General features: G+C 40.7%; 1 protein-coding gene across 4 annotated transcripts in view; it reads right to left on the reverse strand.

The window, feature by feature from the left end:
- The window catches only part of Fam185a (family with sequence similarity 185 member A), a 69,485-nt gene that overhangs the window by 36,597 nt on the left and 16,277 nt on the right, over nucleotides 1–16,611 (reverse strand). For 3 of the 4 annotated variants that reach the window (XR_015046889.1, XM_085836460.1, XM_021162794.2), the window contains exons 4-5: nucleotides 11,929–12,067; nucleotides 3,157–3,198 (exon numbers count right to left, since the gene is read on the reverse strand). Coding sequence is in view for 3 of the 4 variants with exons in the window: in XM_085836460.1 (XP_085692586.1) it covers nucleotides 3,157–3,198; nucleotides 11,929–12,067 (181 nt within the window). In the remaining variant the exon portion in view is untranslated. The remainder of the gene's footprint in view (nucleotides 1–3,156; nucleotides 3,199–11,928; nucleotides 12,068–16,611) is intronic. The other variant, XM_021162795.3, reaches the window with a different exon arrangement.

Here is a 16,611-nt window from a genome sequence, read left to right on the forward strand (position 1 = left end):
CCCCCATACCAGATCCCCTCAGAAAAGAACAGGCCTCCCAGGGACATTAACCAAACCCAATATAACAAGCTACAATAAGATGAGACATATACCATCACATCAAGCTTGGATGAGACAACCCAGTAGGAGGCAACCCACAAGCAGGCCAAAGAGCCAGGGACAGCCCCTCCTCCCACTGTTAGGAATCTCATAAGAACACCAAGCTACTCAGCCATATATGGAAAGGACATCAAAGGCTCTCTGATCTCTGTGAGGCCCCATGAATCCTGGTCAGTGGATTCTATAGGCTGTCTTCTTGTGGTGTCTTCAAGCCTTCCTCCCCTGCTCTGCAGAACCCTCTGAGCTCTGCCTAATGTTTGCTATGGGACTCTGTATCTGCATCCATGAGTTGCTGGATGAAATCTCTCTGATGGCTGGTCACAGAATACTCTGCAGGCAGGACAAAATTTAGGTCGAAAGTTTTGTGGCTGGGTTGGTGTCCCAATCCCTCCATTAGAGGTCTTGCCTGGTTACAGAAGATGGCAGCTTCAGGCTTCATGTTCTCTCATAGACTCCATGAGTCCCTATTGTACTAGGTTCTACCTTGCCCCCTAAAGGGTCCCTAATCCCAGTTGTTTCTCCCAGTATTCCCTGATCCTTCCTGTTTCCAACCCTACCTACCTCAGTCCACCTACCTACCCCAATCCACCCATAAATCTATTCTATTTCCCCTTCCCAGGGAGATCTTTGTGTTCCTCCAGAAGCCTTCCTTGTTACTTAGCCTTTCTGGGTCTGTGAATTGTAATATGAAAGAACTGTATAATAAAACTTCAAGTCTTTGAAGAAGGAAATTGAAGAAGATATCAGAAGATGGAAAGACCTCCCATACTAAAAAGATTAATATAATGAAAACGGCTTTACTACCAAAAGCATCTATAGATTCAATGTAATCCCCACCAAAATTCCACCAGAATTCTTTACAGACCTTGAAAGAACAATACTCAACTTCACATGGAAAAACAAAACACCCAGAATAGCTAAAGCAATAATGTACAAAAAAAAAAAAAAAAAAAAATCCAGAGGCATCACATCCCTCATTGTGTAGTTGTACTACACATAGAAACCACATGGGACTGACATAAGACCTTCATAAGACCTTCATCAATGGAATGGAATCAAAGATCCAGGTATAAATTCACACACCTATAAACAACTGATTTTTGATAAAGAAAAGAAAGTATCTTCAACAAACCGTGCTGGTCTAACTGGATGTCTGTATGTAGAAAAATGCAAATACTTCAATATTTATCACTCTGCACAAAACTCAAGTCCAAGTGGATCAAAGACCTCAACATAAAAACAGACACACTGAAACTGATAGAAGAGAGAGTGAGGAATAGCCTTGAATGCATTGGCATAGGAATAGACTTCCCAAATAGAACACCAACAGTGCAGGCAATTAATAAATTGGGATTTCATGAAACTCAAAAGGTTCTTTAAGGCAAAGCACACCTTCAATAGAACAAAATGGCAGCCCACAGAATGGGAAAATACCTTCACCAACCCCACATCTGACAGAGGGTTGATATCAAAATACATAAAGAACTCAAGAAACTAGACATCAACAAAGCAAATAATCCAATTTTAAAACGGGCTATAGATTTAAACAGAAAATTCTCAACAAAGGAATCTTAAGTGACTGAGAAGCACGTAAAGTAATGTTAGACATCCTTAGCCAACAGGGAAAGTAAATCAAAACTACTTTGAGACTCCATCTTACACCTGTCAGAATGGATAAGATAAAAACTCAAGTGACAGCTTATGTTGGCAAGGATGTGGAGCAAGTGGAACACTCCTTCACTGCTGGTGGGGTGCAAACTTATACAACCACTGTGGAAATCAATATAGTGGTTTCTCAGAAATTTGGGGATTGATCTATTTTAATACCCAGCTATACTGCTCCTGGGCATACACCCAAAGGGTGCTCCATCCTATCACAAGGAAGCTTGCCCCACTATGTTCATAGCAGCTTTTTCAAAGTAGCCAAAAACTGGAAACAACCTAGAGTCCCTCAACAGAAGAACGGATAAAGAAAGGTACAACACAATGGAGTATTACTCAGCTGTTAAAAACAATGACGTCATTAAATCTGTAGGAAAATGGATGGAGCTAGGAAAACATTACTTGGCGTGTGGTAACCCAGACCCAGACCCAGAAAGACAAACATGGGATGTACTCAGTTATGAGTGAATACTAGCTGTAAAGTAAACAGTCATCATGCTACAACACACTGCATTTGTAATGGAATGTTCTCGCTATCTCTCTGTGTGGAAGCTCTGTACACATAATTTTGCAAGCCTTTTAGTCATTACTTTGGTAATCTCAGTTAAAATTTTCCCTCTTACCCAATTATCTAACTGACGTTACTTTTTTTCATAAGCAATCTCTATCTCATTACTTTGTCTTCACTGCACCTACAGTGATCTGAAATCACCTTTTGTTATTCATATTTCTTCTTCTACCTGGCACTCAGAGGTGACAGTTCCTAGACAAAATGAGTAGTCTTGGTTTTGTTTTTGTTTTTGTTTTGTTTTTGAAGACAGGGTTTCTCTGGGTAGCCCTGGCTGTCCTGGAGCTCACTTTGTAGATCAGGCTGGCCTCAAACTCAGAAAATCTGCTTGCCTCTCCCTCCCAAGTGCTGGGATTAAAGGCGTGTGCCACCACCGCCCAGTGACAAAATGAGCAGTCTTACTGACCAATATATTCCCTAGTACTAAAAGAATTCCAGACACATAGAAGACACCCATAGATATAGATGAAAAGGTATTGGTGTACTAACAGTTGACTTCAAATGACAATAGTTTTGGAAATTTATATATCCACACATACACACACATACACACATACATACATACATATGTGTACACACACACATGTTACTATACCTTTCTTTGAGAGAGTTAATGTAGCTATTTAAAGAACTCAAGAAATTCCCAAGATTTTCGTTCTCAACACTAGATCCTGGTCATTTTCTCTGAGTAGATATATTTAGACTGGTCTGTCCACACATGACCTACAGCATACCATGTAAGGCTTGTGAGATAAACTACAGACTTTAATAAAGTGTCACATCTACAGCTGATGTAAGCCACTGCCAAGCAGCATCTTGACACATACCCACTGTTATGTTACCCATCTTGCTTTGTAAGATGATATTTCCTGCAAAAGAGAGAAAACAAGAATTCTAAGTTACCATAGATACTAGAGAGGGAACTGTGCTAGAGAGAATCCCAATGCATAACTGTACATCCACAGGTCACTTACGACTACTACTTCTCTTGTGGTCATTTTGTCAGTATCAGGAATCCAGTTGAGTTAGTGGCAATTCTGAAACAAATGACGTTAGGCATATAACCTTCACCTCCCTCTCCAGACCTCAAGATTTTATAGCATAACTACAAAACAACCATTCTTACACATGGAGGAAAGATAACTGCACCCAAAAAGCCTGTCAAGAATACTCAAAAGGTCCTCCTTACATATTTTCAACATAAACATCAATTCATTAACTAGACACAGCTGTACAAATCCATGTTTTAATCAAGGAACACAAATATTTCATAGAAATGTCTTCTTTTTTTTTTTCAGGCCACTTGCCATGTCTGCTGGATTAAAGTGGCTTCTGAGCCAAGAGTTAAACTGGTTTGGGATAAGGATAATGAATGCACAGATGTATGCCTAGCAGAGGAGAAAACTTCAAAGCTCTGCACTCTGCAATGAAATAAATTTTCCAGAATGACGATAGGGTATTATAACCATTCTTCTCAGCTCACTTAGCTTAAAAACAGGACTGTTCTTCACATGTGTGTTTGTGGGCACCAGTACTTCTAGAATCAGAAATTCATAGCTTCTTCCCCCAAAATGTATGCAATAACTTCATATTTTCTAATATAATTCAAAACTACACAAACAAGGAATAACTTGAATTCAGAATTAATCCAGAGTAATTTTATTTCATCTATTTTGTAAATAATAGTATGTCAATTTCTGTGGAAAGTAAAAAAGAGGACATCTGATTTGCTGCTCAGTAGTTAGGCATGCGTGAGGGCAAAACTCCCTGTAAAGGTCCAGCATTCCATCTCATGTGAACAAGGGTACATTTGTGTAGGGATAAGAACATGGTTTTAATGGAGAAATCCATAAAATTATTTTGATGTCTTAGGACATTACGAGGCTTTGAATATCTTGTTAATGTGTTAAGTAACTATTACTTCATTGGTGTGCTCTAAATACTCTCTTCCAACTTTCAAATATAGTCTCACCATCACATGCCAACAGTGGCCAAAAGCATGCAGCTTCTAACATGGCTTCCACTATTCCTTCCTCTTAGCACCCATGCCCTGTGCATGGCCTTCCATCATGTGCAGGCCAGACCTCAGTGACTTGCCTAAAGGTTGTGGGCTGTCATTTCCATGGTTAGGTTATAAAAAGGTTATGATTCTGTATTTCTAGTCCTCTACTGTTCTCATGGAAGTCAGACAGCACATTGTCAATTGCCCTTTGAAACTGGCCACTGGACAAGGGAATCAACAGGCCTCTGGCTAACAGGGCAACAGCCAAAAGTAGGCATGGAGTCATTTTCACCATCACTGAACACTGATAAGAGCTCACAGCCCAGGATGGCATTGTGAGTATAATCCTATGAGAGATGTTGAGTTAGAGACCCAGCTAGGGTACTCTAGATCTAAGACACAGTTTTATAACCAGTTAAGCCAGTGAGTCCAGGCACCCATACACAAGAAAACTGAGCCCCATTCATTTACAATAGTCTTAGTGTAGCAAAATATTATTTTTAGATGAAAATATGATTCTCTCAAAGTAGTCACTAGTGGGTATGATATGAAGTCTTGACAAAATGATTCTTACAGCTATAAGACAAAAGTTTAAGATCAATAGAGAATGAAGACTACTTCTCATTATAGTGACATGTATCTAATAACTTCTCATTATAGTGACATGTATCTAATAACATCCCTCTTGACTATTAGAGTTCTATAGGCAGTAAAAAAAAAAACCAAAACAATGTAACAAAAAGATTATGAATCTAAAGAATGATTATAAAGAAAATTTCAAAAAAAATTCAATAATGAATATGCACAATAATAATATGCATTAAATATGCACAATAATAATAATCAAAGAAAAAGAGGCCATCAACTTGAGGAGGGAACATGAGAGGGGTTGAAGGAAGGAAAAGTTGGGGCAAAGTGTATAACTATATATATTATTTATGTTAATATATATTAAAAAACACAAAAATGTATTTTCAATAAACACCAAAATATTTTTAAAAATCTCTACCTTAAACAGAAATAGTCCAAAGAATTCAGAATATACAAGTGAATTTCTGCCTTGGCTATTTCGTAGAATAAAACAGAACACATAAAAGTGTACAAATGAACAATGGGCATAATTAGCATAATTATCTACTCTTTGTTTTCATCTATCTCATACTGATCTCTGTAATAATAAATGCATCAACTATTTAAGTCAAGCTTAGGAAAAGGTTTTTACTCCCTAGAAAATCAGAACCATATGGCCTCTGTGTTTTCTGATATTCTCTAGTCGTACAACTTTCCCAGGAATTCCAGTATTTAAGAAAACATAGTTTTTTCTAATCTCTCAACCTTCATTTTCACATGGTTAGAGAAAACAAATGATTCAATTCAAAGGTAAAAATACTGTTTTTCTCCAGCAAAAGAATATGATTGTGGTTAAACAGTACATACACCTTCAGGATCTAGACAGAGCCCTTCAAATATCCCCAGCAGAGGTAGCCCTTTGGATGGTTTTGAGGTGGTACATGGGAGAGATAGGAAGGAGGGCACTTGCTATCTGTAAGTCACAAGGGCAAATGCTAAGAATTTAGAAGCAAAACATGGTCCTTTCTCTTTAGGGGTATATAACTAAGCAATGATTTATAGACAATGGAAAGCCAGAGATAGGGGCGGGGGGTGGGGAGAGAGAGAGAGAGAGAGTTAGTTTAAAATGTTGGGAAAAGCATTTCACGTGGAATATAAAGATGTAGTCATTATGACCCAAGGCTCTGATACAGGTTTCAGGGGTATAAAATAGTTTAGAACCATACATAACAAAAGGTGAGGATTCATACAATTTTGGAAGAGAAGGCAGAGCCCAAGCAGGAAGTTAAAACGGTTTCAGAAGAATAGTGTGTTCAATGAGTTTCTAATAAACCACTATCACTACATGAGGGAGATGGGTTTGAAGAAGGCAAGGCTAGAGGCAGAACTATTGCTCTACTAAGAGGTGACAAGTGACAGAGTCTGCAGAAGGCTAGAGCCAAAGGAAAAAGATGGGAGAGACGGAATCAACATTTAGGAGATTTGTGAAACTTAAATTTAGTGGCTGAGTAAAGGGAGATGAGAGGAGAATTAAAAATATGTCGTGGGTTCATAGCATGGGGCTATGGCAACAAAAACTTGCAAGTGTAAATAGAGAGATACTCTGGATGAGGTCCGGAGGCTGCAGAAGGGGTGGGAAATGAGATGAGAATCTGAGATGCCCGTGAAAACCCACTGGCTGTGTGTGTTGGGTAGTGGGATGAGGTCTCACCTAGGAGGTCAAGGTTAAAGATGCAAGCTGAATCATCAAGATGCAGGAGTGGCTAAGACCCAAGAATATACAGCATGCAGTGGGACGGAGACATCCGTGAGCCTGGAGAATACCGACACTAGAGACAGAGGAAAGGGGTACAGATGTTTATGAGAGAGACAATAGGAGACATGACTGCCAGAGTCCAGTGATACCTGTGTGCCTCTCTTCCTCCCTCCTTAGAACATGCTGAACCATCTATGCCACCTCCACAATAGACAGCATCTGTAAACACTCTGTCTAGGGGCATATGGGAAGAAGTCATGTACTCAAACTCAGTACAATTTACCAAAAGGCCGGCTTTTATTCAGAGCTATGTAGAAAGACTTCTAGGAACTATATGTTAGATTCTTTCAGCTAAGAAAAATCAGTTTAAACCTCAAAAAAAAAAAAAAAAAAAAAAAGCAGCAGCAGCAGCAAAACTAAATAAATCCTGAACAGGCAGGTCTTAGATATATTCTCAAAGTTTATATCTATTTTTAAAAGATGCTCAGAAATAGCAACACGTTTTCTCATAAAAATAAGTTTGGGAGGCAGAAGCCGGCCAGGCTGGCCTGCCCTCGCTCCTCTGGGTGCAGTCAGCCAGCCTACTGGGCCAGCGCCAGTTCGGGAAGGGAAGGGATACAGGGTGAGGGAGAGATGAAGTAATGGGTGGAAGCGAGGGTAGCAGAGTTGTGCACATGCTGTGGAGAGAGGCAGCACTGGTGATGGGTGAGAGAGGGCTGAGGTGGATGGTGATCAAGTCGTTGCCCAGTGGGTCAACAGGCTGGTGTACAGCAGCCAGGAGCTTAAGCACATGCAGACTCAGCCCCGGAACAAGGTGCCCAGCTGCGGGATCATCCTAGCTCTGGGCAGAGGCCCCAGATGAGAACAGCACACTTTCTACAGTAGACCTCCTTGAGGTTACCACCATGTCCCATGATACTCTGAGGGCATGTGTGAGTCAGGGGCCCTGATGTAGCTGGGGTCCAGCTGATGTGGAGGACCGTGTTGTCACCTGATGACATGTAGATGTTCGTGGCCTGTGCCACAGCCTGAGTCCATGCTGATGTTCCTGGGCCCTCCAGGGACCATACTGATGTGAGTGGCCTGAGCTCCCACCTGAGACCTCAGTGTAGACCATGCTGTTGAAGGCCATGTCTGGGTCTGAGGTCCTGCTACAAGGTGGGGTCTGAATTGATATCCATGGCCCGTGTCATCTCTGAAGACCAGCAGAGGTCCCTGTTCGGCATTGCTGCCTGAAGCCATGTTTATGTTTGTGGGCCATGCTGCTGCTAGAGACCTGAGGAATCTGAGTGGCCTGCACTACTACCCGAGTGCATGGTGACAGAGGCCATGTCTGGGTCCTTAATGTACCCCAGTCTATGTTGATGTTCATAGCCTATGCTACCACCAAAGGCCCTTGGTATATGCTGCAGCCTGAAATCATGTTGATGTCCATGCAAAATGCTGCCACTGGGGACCACATTGATGTGGGTGGCTTGCATGGTCACCTAAGGCTATGGTGTTGTCTGGGCCAGTGATGTCACCAAGGGCTATGTCTGGGTCCGTGGTCTTACTGCAGCTGGGTCTGTGTTGATGTTCTTGGCCCATGTTGCCACCAAATGCCAGGCAGATGTCCATGGTCTATGCTGAGTCTAGAAGCCATCTTGATGTCCATCCGTGATTGCAGCTGCATCAGTGGGCCTTATCTGGGTCTGTGGCCCTACGGCAACTGGGAGCCCTGTTAGTGGTCTGTGTTGACCACCATTAGAAACTATGGGACCATGCTCCCATGATCCATAAAGAGTAAATAAGCTACTTTTGCAGTGATATAGATGACTGCAGATACAGTTGAGAAAAAGGGACATGGAAGACTTCTGTGACAACCCCTCCCTTCCTCCCCTTCTCCCCAAATAGCAACAGCCTAGACAGGAAGCTATCATAGAGAACTCTTAAGAACTGTGATAGGACTCTGGAGCATCGCCCCCCATGAGAGGAGGGCTGGAGAGACTTCCAGCAGGGACTGGAAGGACTCAGCTTCATTTAGAGAGTAGGCCCCTGAGAGTTTGACCATGCCCCAGTGAGAATACTGAGAACATATCTGATCTTTATTTTTATTTTTATTTTTTTTTGATGTGGGGGAGGTCATTAGAGCAAGGGACTGAAAAGAACTGGGAAATCCTTGGTAGGGGTGTATGGTGTTAAATCCTCAATCAAAGAATTAATAAAAATATTATGTTGGAAAAAAGTTTAGGATCTTAAGCTCAAATATAGCCAATATTTTTATGGTATGTGTTATACAACCATCTGCTGAGAGGGTGAGAACAAGGAATTCACTGAAATATATGTTCAGGATCTTACCAGGATGTGGACCCTTATTGCCCCTCCATCCATCCCACCTTGATACTCTAAGCTTCAACAGCACATGGTGCCTAAAAGCTCTTAGAACAAGGATGGAGGCCAGGTAATCACAGGAGAGGGAGCAAGCGATGTTGGTTTACCCAAGTGATTTAAAATAGTCAAAGCACTGGGTGTACAGAATGAGTTAGAGTCTCTTTCTAATCTCTTTCACCTGTACTGGAAAAGAAACAGAGCTAAGGACCACGGGATAGAGGGAGAAACTGGCTGAATAACATGGAAGTAACTGAATAAAATTCCCCTCTTATTCCTGCTTACTCATGCACCAAAGCTATAAAAGGAGTTGTGAGATCGTTGCTTTGACACAGAGTGACAATGGACAGCACCAGCAGATAGGTGGGAGGGGCCTGAGGAAGTGAAACAGAACTCCTTCCACTCAACTGTGCATTCTTTAAAGACGGCTACCATTTATTTCCTGCCCAACTCTGCACTCCTGGCTCCTAGATACCGGACACACGGTAGCCTGTCAGTAAGTGCATTCAGTGAATAAATTTAACCGTAGCAGAGGCTATGATTCATCATGCAGAGCCTCCTTTATACCTGAAGGGCTTTTGTTCATAGATGCGGAGAGAACTGCTGGCACACAGCCCTTTGAGGACAGACCTCTTTGGAAACCGCTTCAACTGAAGACAGCCATCTTGGCCCAAGATCACACTCCTTCCTGGAGCAGCTGGGATCTGATGGCCTGGGATATAAAACTCCAGTTTCCCTCACTATAACTTGAGGCAACTCTGAGGAACCCTGTCAGCTTCAGAGCTGTACTTGGGACTGCTGAAAGTCTATCATAGTCTGCCTTCTCCATGGAGATGGGGCTTCTTGCCCTGACATGGCACGGGGCCCAAGAGGTCTTTCCAGTAAACACTGCATTCTTATTTCCATCTCAGTGTTCTCTCAGGGAAATCCTACCTAAGGCAACAGTGCTTAAGAGACTTATTTAAACCATGTAAGGAAGTATACTTGACTTCATATTAAAGTCAATAAATATTCAAAGACCTTAGAAAACAAAACTCTTATAACTAGCAATATTTATTTCAGCTACTTTAATCATTCGATCTACAAATGTGTTCAATTAGTGGTAAAATTTCCCAAATTCCATTCTGCCTGTCTAAAATGAAAGAAATAAAATATTTAAAAAGCATTAATGTATTGAATATGAACATGGCATAAAGCAGAATAGAAAACAGTTGTTTTTCCTGTAGTGTTGGTCAATCAATATCTATCTTGGTAGGGAACTGTTTTACACCAAAACCTACTTGTATATTATTTATAATACTAATATGTCTTTTCTATCAAATGCAATACAGGCCATATCAGATTGGCACAACTCCCCAGTTGATTACAGTCCCCAAGAACAGGGCTGAGGAAAGGCAGGGAAGTTTTCTAGTTCTCAGGCGGCGAGGTGTGATGATGTGTCAGCCAGGAGCTGGGACTGTGCCTGAGCATGGTCAGAAGCTAGGCAGCTTGGAGGGCATTTGGGTAGGTGGTCATGTCAGAAGGCACGTTGCACTGGCTGCCAGGAGTGCCTTTTGGACACTTCCTTTAGAGTTATTTCAGTGCAGACTGGGTTGGGAGAAGGAGGGCAGATGGCTTTTCCCAGCTTGTGCTTGAGCAGGGCTGAGCGGTGGGCTCCAACCAAACAAATACCTTAATTATGATCCCCATAGAAGTGTAATGTTTATTAAAAGTCATTTAAAACATGAAATTACAAACTATTACTTCTCACTACTGCATTACTACTAAGGTATAGCTCTGCTCTATTTTAGGTTCAAATACATGTTATCAACGTAGGGACTGTTGAGGCTCAGTCATTACGTTGAGGTGCAAAGGTTATTCTAGTAATTACCTAAGTACACTTTTTTTTTTTTAACAGAAGACTATTTGCTGATGTGTTCCTTGCTAGCATGACTAGCAGTAACCACATTCTAATACAACTTAATAATTTGTGCCTACTTCTAAAACGTGGGAGTGCTGCCAAAATGTATGGACACCGATATCCAGCCTTACTAAGAAGTGAAATGAGCGGGCCATGCATGGAAAAATGTTCAAGTCCACACTTCCTGGAGAAGGCCCAGCAGACACTTAGCAGATGTGCACAGACTGTACTGTTTTCAAGGATTAAGTGGGTCTTAATACTACCCTATGTACTGCAGAGCATACACCTGGACCTGAATCCTCAGCTCTGTGGAGATATAAAACAGCAGAATAACACCGACCACCAGTAGGCCTTTGGCCAGATTATGTCAACATTGTGTGTTATCACTTTCTTTTTCCACAATGCAAACATTAAGTAAGTAATGTTGCTCTCTGTGGATATATGCTGTGGAAATCACAACAGAACACTCAAAGGCAACTGAAATAGCACATTGCTAAGAGGACCTGTGCTAGGAGAAATACACATTAATGTAGTGTACCCAAAACTAGTATCATAGAGTCTCTATATTCTGATCTACCCAAATGTTTAATTCATTTAACCTCTCATAGCATGGAAAGTAACCGCTAAGAATTCCACCTTTATTAACATTGCTTTTATTTCATCTCTTGGATATTGTTTCGTCTTATAAAATATGTTTAAATATCAACTACTGGGGCTGGAGAGATGACATGTGTACATCCATGCACAGCATACTAAAATAATAAAAATCTTTAAAAAAATCAGAACTACTATTAGCTTTATATAAAATAGCATAATTTCCAAATTCTCTTCAAAATTAAATTAAATTAGTTTGTAAGATATTTTACCTTCATAGATTTTTTTTTTAAGGATGGCTATTCTACAATTTATTATGTAGGTCAGTTCCTGATCTTGCTTTAACTGTACAGTCATCTCTTTTATGCCATGTGTAAAGTCTAAGATATACTAGGCCTCTGTCAGCTTACCATGAACATTTCCTAGTGCAATATTCCCAGCAGCAGAAGACAGAAAGGAAGATTCTGTATAAAGATACTTGGCTTGCAGCAAACCATCCTCCGTAGATATATTAACACAACTTCCCTGAAGTTTCTCTATGCTCACAGTCTAGTAGGAGAGAGAGCGTTATCAGTTCATTATAAAACAAAGTATAAACAACCAAAGCAGTTTATCTAGAACAGCAGCCCTCGATCTGAGCCACAGCCCCCGTCGGGGTCGCACTTCAGACATCCTGCATATCAGATATTTACATTATGATTCATAACAGTAGCAAAATTACCATTGGGAAGTAATACTAAAACGAAATAATATTATGGCCGGGGGTCACCATAACATGAGGCACTGTATTAAAGGGTCGCAGCATTGGGAAGTTGAGACCCACGGCTCTAGATCGAAGACCAGCGTCAGGAGAAGTACAGTCACCTTGACAACTGCAAGACTGAGCAACATGCATTCTCTGAGATGGGAAACAGAGCCAATATGCAACCCTCCATTGATTTATGCCTTCTTTACTTTCTCTGAACAAGGTTTGTTATGTTTTCTATGTAGACTTTGTCTTATTAGTTTATTCCCACCAGATATTTGAAAAGCACTCTTACACAATATCTCTTAAAAGTTTATATTATCTCGACTTTTATATTTGACCTTAATCGAGCAACCACAATAAACTCATTAATTCAAGTAATTTATTTGTATTAGGAAAAATTTCCACACGCATACTTATCTCCATATGACCACTCAATTCCTTTGCTTATCTTATTCATTCTTATATTAATTATGTTCTCTGCGCTGTTTTCATTCTTTTTCTTACATCTGGCTCTACCTTCATCCAACAGTGAACGGTAGGACTAAATGGAGGAGCAGCCTGTCTGTACCTCACGGTTTTTTTCAAAGGGAAAATGCACAGCATCTCGGAGGGAGCATGAAGCTTTTTACAGACGATGCTGGTATCTTTTACCTGACTTAAGAGCCAAATGCAGTTATTTCTATTCAAATTCATGAACACATTTTGATTTCGCTGAGATGCACAACTTTTCTTACATGTTAGCACAGTAACTATAAACTTCTAAAACATTTCCACCTTATAAACTGGTAGCTTTCCAGTAAATAAGAGAGGACTTTAATACCTATCCTTAAATTTATCTGACAAAATTCAATGTGTATTTATGTTTCAAATACTGTTTACTACAGAGAACAAAGAGAAGAGTCCCACATCACCCACATGTGATAAACAAGTACGTGTTCATATGAAGGGGTTGACACTGCACTCTCAATTACAAGGATGGCTTGCCACAATTCTGCCCATGAACAAAAAGCAGTACACCCGGTCATTTAAACAAGCAGCACTACCATTGTAAACACACTGTCATCAGCACCCACTCCCACACTCCCCAGAAACCGTTAAGAACATTAACAAATGTCATCAGACAAGACTGAATTTCAAGAATGAAATATTAAAGACACCAGGACAAAACAAGAGAGATGTGTACTCAGGGGGTCTTATGACCTCTAGATTCACAGTATGTAACTTTATCATTTTCTATATTTTTTAACAAAGTACATAAAAATATTGCTTTATAACCACTTGTTTATATATGGGCTGATAGAAACTTTTACTTTAAATCTAGTTTCAACAAATCTGTCACCAAAAATGGGGGTATTTTACTTATAAATGGATTTATCAGAATATAAATGTTTTATCTTCCATACGCTTACAGTAAAGGAAAGAACTCAAGAAAAAAAAAAAAAAAACTCCACCTACAAAGACTACTCATGAAAATTTGCTTAGTATTCATGGTTTCACACTTTCCAAGAATTTCCATAAAACAGTCAACAAAATGCCATGTTCTCGCCTTTCAATAGAGAATGGGGCTGTTTTAGAGAGCACCAAAGATGAACCGTGAAACAGTATTTGAAACATTGAATTAGCTGAAGTGTGCTCACACTTAGATTCTGCTCCCCACATTAAATAAAGCAGATTTCAAGGCACTCTTTATGAGCACGTGGACAATGCCAAGGACCTGAACTGTTCACTAAAAACTAAATATGTCCTAGGAAGCCAGCAGACACCCGGCACTACAAAGCCAACAAAAGCAGGTAAATCCCAGCACACCCAACACAACAGAGCTGCCAATCACTCCACACAACTTCCAGGAGCAAAGAGTAGCACACCAGGGCCATGGATCCTGAACCGTATCAGATACCAACTCAAACGACTAAGCTTGGGCTAGCATGGCTGACAGCAATAGACTGATAAAACCTTATTCATAGTCATAATATCAGTGGATAAACTGTCACATGTAGACACCCTAGATTAAACTGTATTCTCTGATTTTTAACAGAAGTTATTTAAAGAAAGAACAAAAGGGAGCTCAGAAAACAAATTCCTTCCTGAGAGGTGCTGCTAAAATTAATTTTTACATCAGGAGGGATTTTCCCTATACTTAGTTAATTTATATATATGCACAATGGTTATATTATATAAACAGGAAGTGCTGTGACTCCGTAGTCCAAACAGAAAGAAAAGCGCAGCTGGTCATCATTTTAACCTACAGTCACATGACATAAATGTCTCTACTCTGTTATGTTACAAGGTTGATTCAAAATTAATATCATTTAAAACAGCCACACAACAGACAGAGCTATTGTTTATGATGGGCATTTAATTTTCTCTTTCTCGTTTGTTGGATAAGCAAGGCAATACTTCCATTCGTTTCTCAAACCGTGAGAAGCAGGTTCAGGGAAGTGAGGCTCTGGCTGACTCTCCTGTGCCTCTTTTACCTTTATCCTCACTGTAAGCAAGCCTGTATCAGAGTCAGCCACAGGCAAGGCCCTGTGCTAGCACTAAACATGTACTGATGCCCTCCTAACCATGTTCTCAGACAGGTCCATTACTATTACCCCATTTTCCAGAAAACTGAAACACACCAATGTTAAGTGACTTGTCAAAAGTCACAAAACTAAGTAAACAGTTGAATCAGGAACTTTAATTCTCAATGTGCGCTCTTAACTAGTATTTTATGTCTTTAAATAAAATTTCAAATATGTTTTAAAAGTTAATACTATGGAAGAAAGGCAGAAAAATGTATGTCTTTTGTGCATTACCAAACAGGCAAGAAACAAAGTAGTTGAACAGGAAATAGGATTAAAGAAATATTCAATTCTCCATAACAGCTGGAGCAAATTAATAATGTGGTCAAATTACTCCAAACAGCATGATTTAAATGTCTGGCACTCGTATCTGATGGGAAGCGTGTAACACTGGGCTGGGGCTGAGGCGCTAACAGTTCAGTGTTTGGCATCTGCCACGGCACCTGCGTTTGGATTCCCAGCACCCATGCAAAATCCCAGTGCCCCAAGTTTATAACTCCTGTGCTGGGAAAGTGGAGACAGGCAGGTCCCCTGGAGCTCACTGGGGGGCCAACCTAGCCAAAATTCACAGAAGCACTGTCTCAAAAACCAAGGTAGCTGGGCAGTGGTGGCTCAGGCCTTGAATTCCAGCACTCAGGAGGCAGAGGCAGGTGGATTTCTGAGTTCGAGGCCAGCCTGGTCTACAGAGTGAGTTTCCAAACAGCCAGGGCTACACAGAGAAACCCTGTCTCGAAAAACCAAAAAATACAAAAGAAAGAACAAAACAAGGTGAAGAGTGATTGAGAAAGACATCCCATGTCGACACTGACCTTTCACCTACATGCACATATATGCACTGCCCTCCACAGAGAGCAGGTAACATTACAGTAACATTACATGTAATATCATTTCAAATAACACTGGCAATTAACACAAGGGTTGAATTTGGAGGACCTTCAAAGTTATTGGATGTGCCTGCTATACTTCTAAGGAGACAGTCATCTGACCAGCAAAATTAAAGGTCATCTCCAAGGGCAGAGAACGAGGCTACAGGATCGTGAAACACTTTCCTAGTTCCATTTAAAAGGTTCATTACATATTTAAATATTTGGTTTAAACAGCTTCCCACAGATTTGTAGAAAGCAGTGATGGGAGTTTAACACAGTAGAAACAATCCGCCTGGCTTACCTGCACCAGCGAGGCAGTAGCAGATGGCTCAGTGTGTAAAGGCAGCTGCTGCCAGGCCTGGCACCCTCACTGCATCATTAGGCCCACATGGTAAAAGGAGACAACTGACTCCTACAAGTTTTCCTCTGACCTCCACCTGTGCATCTTAGTGCTCTCGCTCGCTCTCGCTCTCTCTCTCTCTCTCTCTCTCTCTCTCTCTCTCTCTCACACACACACACACACACACACACACACACACACACACACGTGCGCGCGCGCGCGCAAATAATAAAATGTAGTATAATTTTAAAAGTTGTACCAACAACACTCTATAAGATATGCTCATAACCTCAATCTGATTTAGATTTTTTCAAGATTTAAAACACTATTCATTGCAGTAGCAACTAAAACCGCATACTCTCCAGATTTTAACCCTACTATTAACAGCGTGATATGAACTAATACAAACCCCCTGTGTGGGTGGGGTGTGGGTAGAGCTTTGGAGAGTAGAAGCTTTATCTCCCAGTGCCACCTAGTGGAAATGCTAAAGCAGGCTTCCAGACGCTTTTTAATTTCTATATGAATATAGAAATTATATGTATTCTGAGCATATCAACTGCTCACCCCACCTCCAA

This window comes from Mus caroli, unplaced genomic scaffold, assembly GCF_978045245.1.
Source record: "Mus caroli unplaced genomic scaffold, Mus_caroli_1 scaffold_4, whole genome shotgun sequence".
In the NCBI taxonomy this organism is placed as follows: domain Eukaryota; kingdom Metazoa; phylum Chordata; class Mammalia; order Rodentia; family Muridae; genus Mus; species Mus caroli.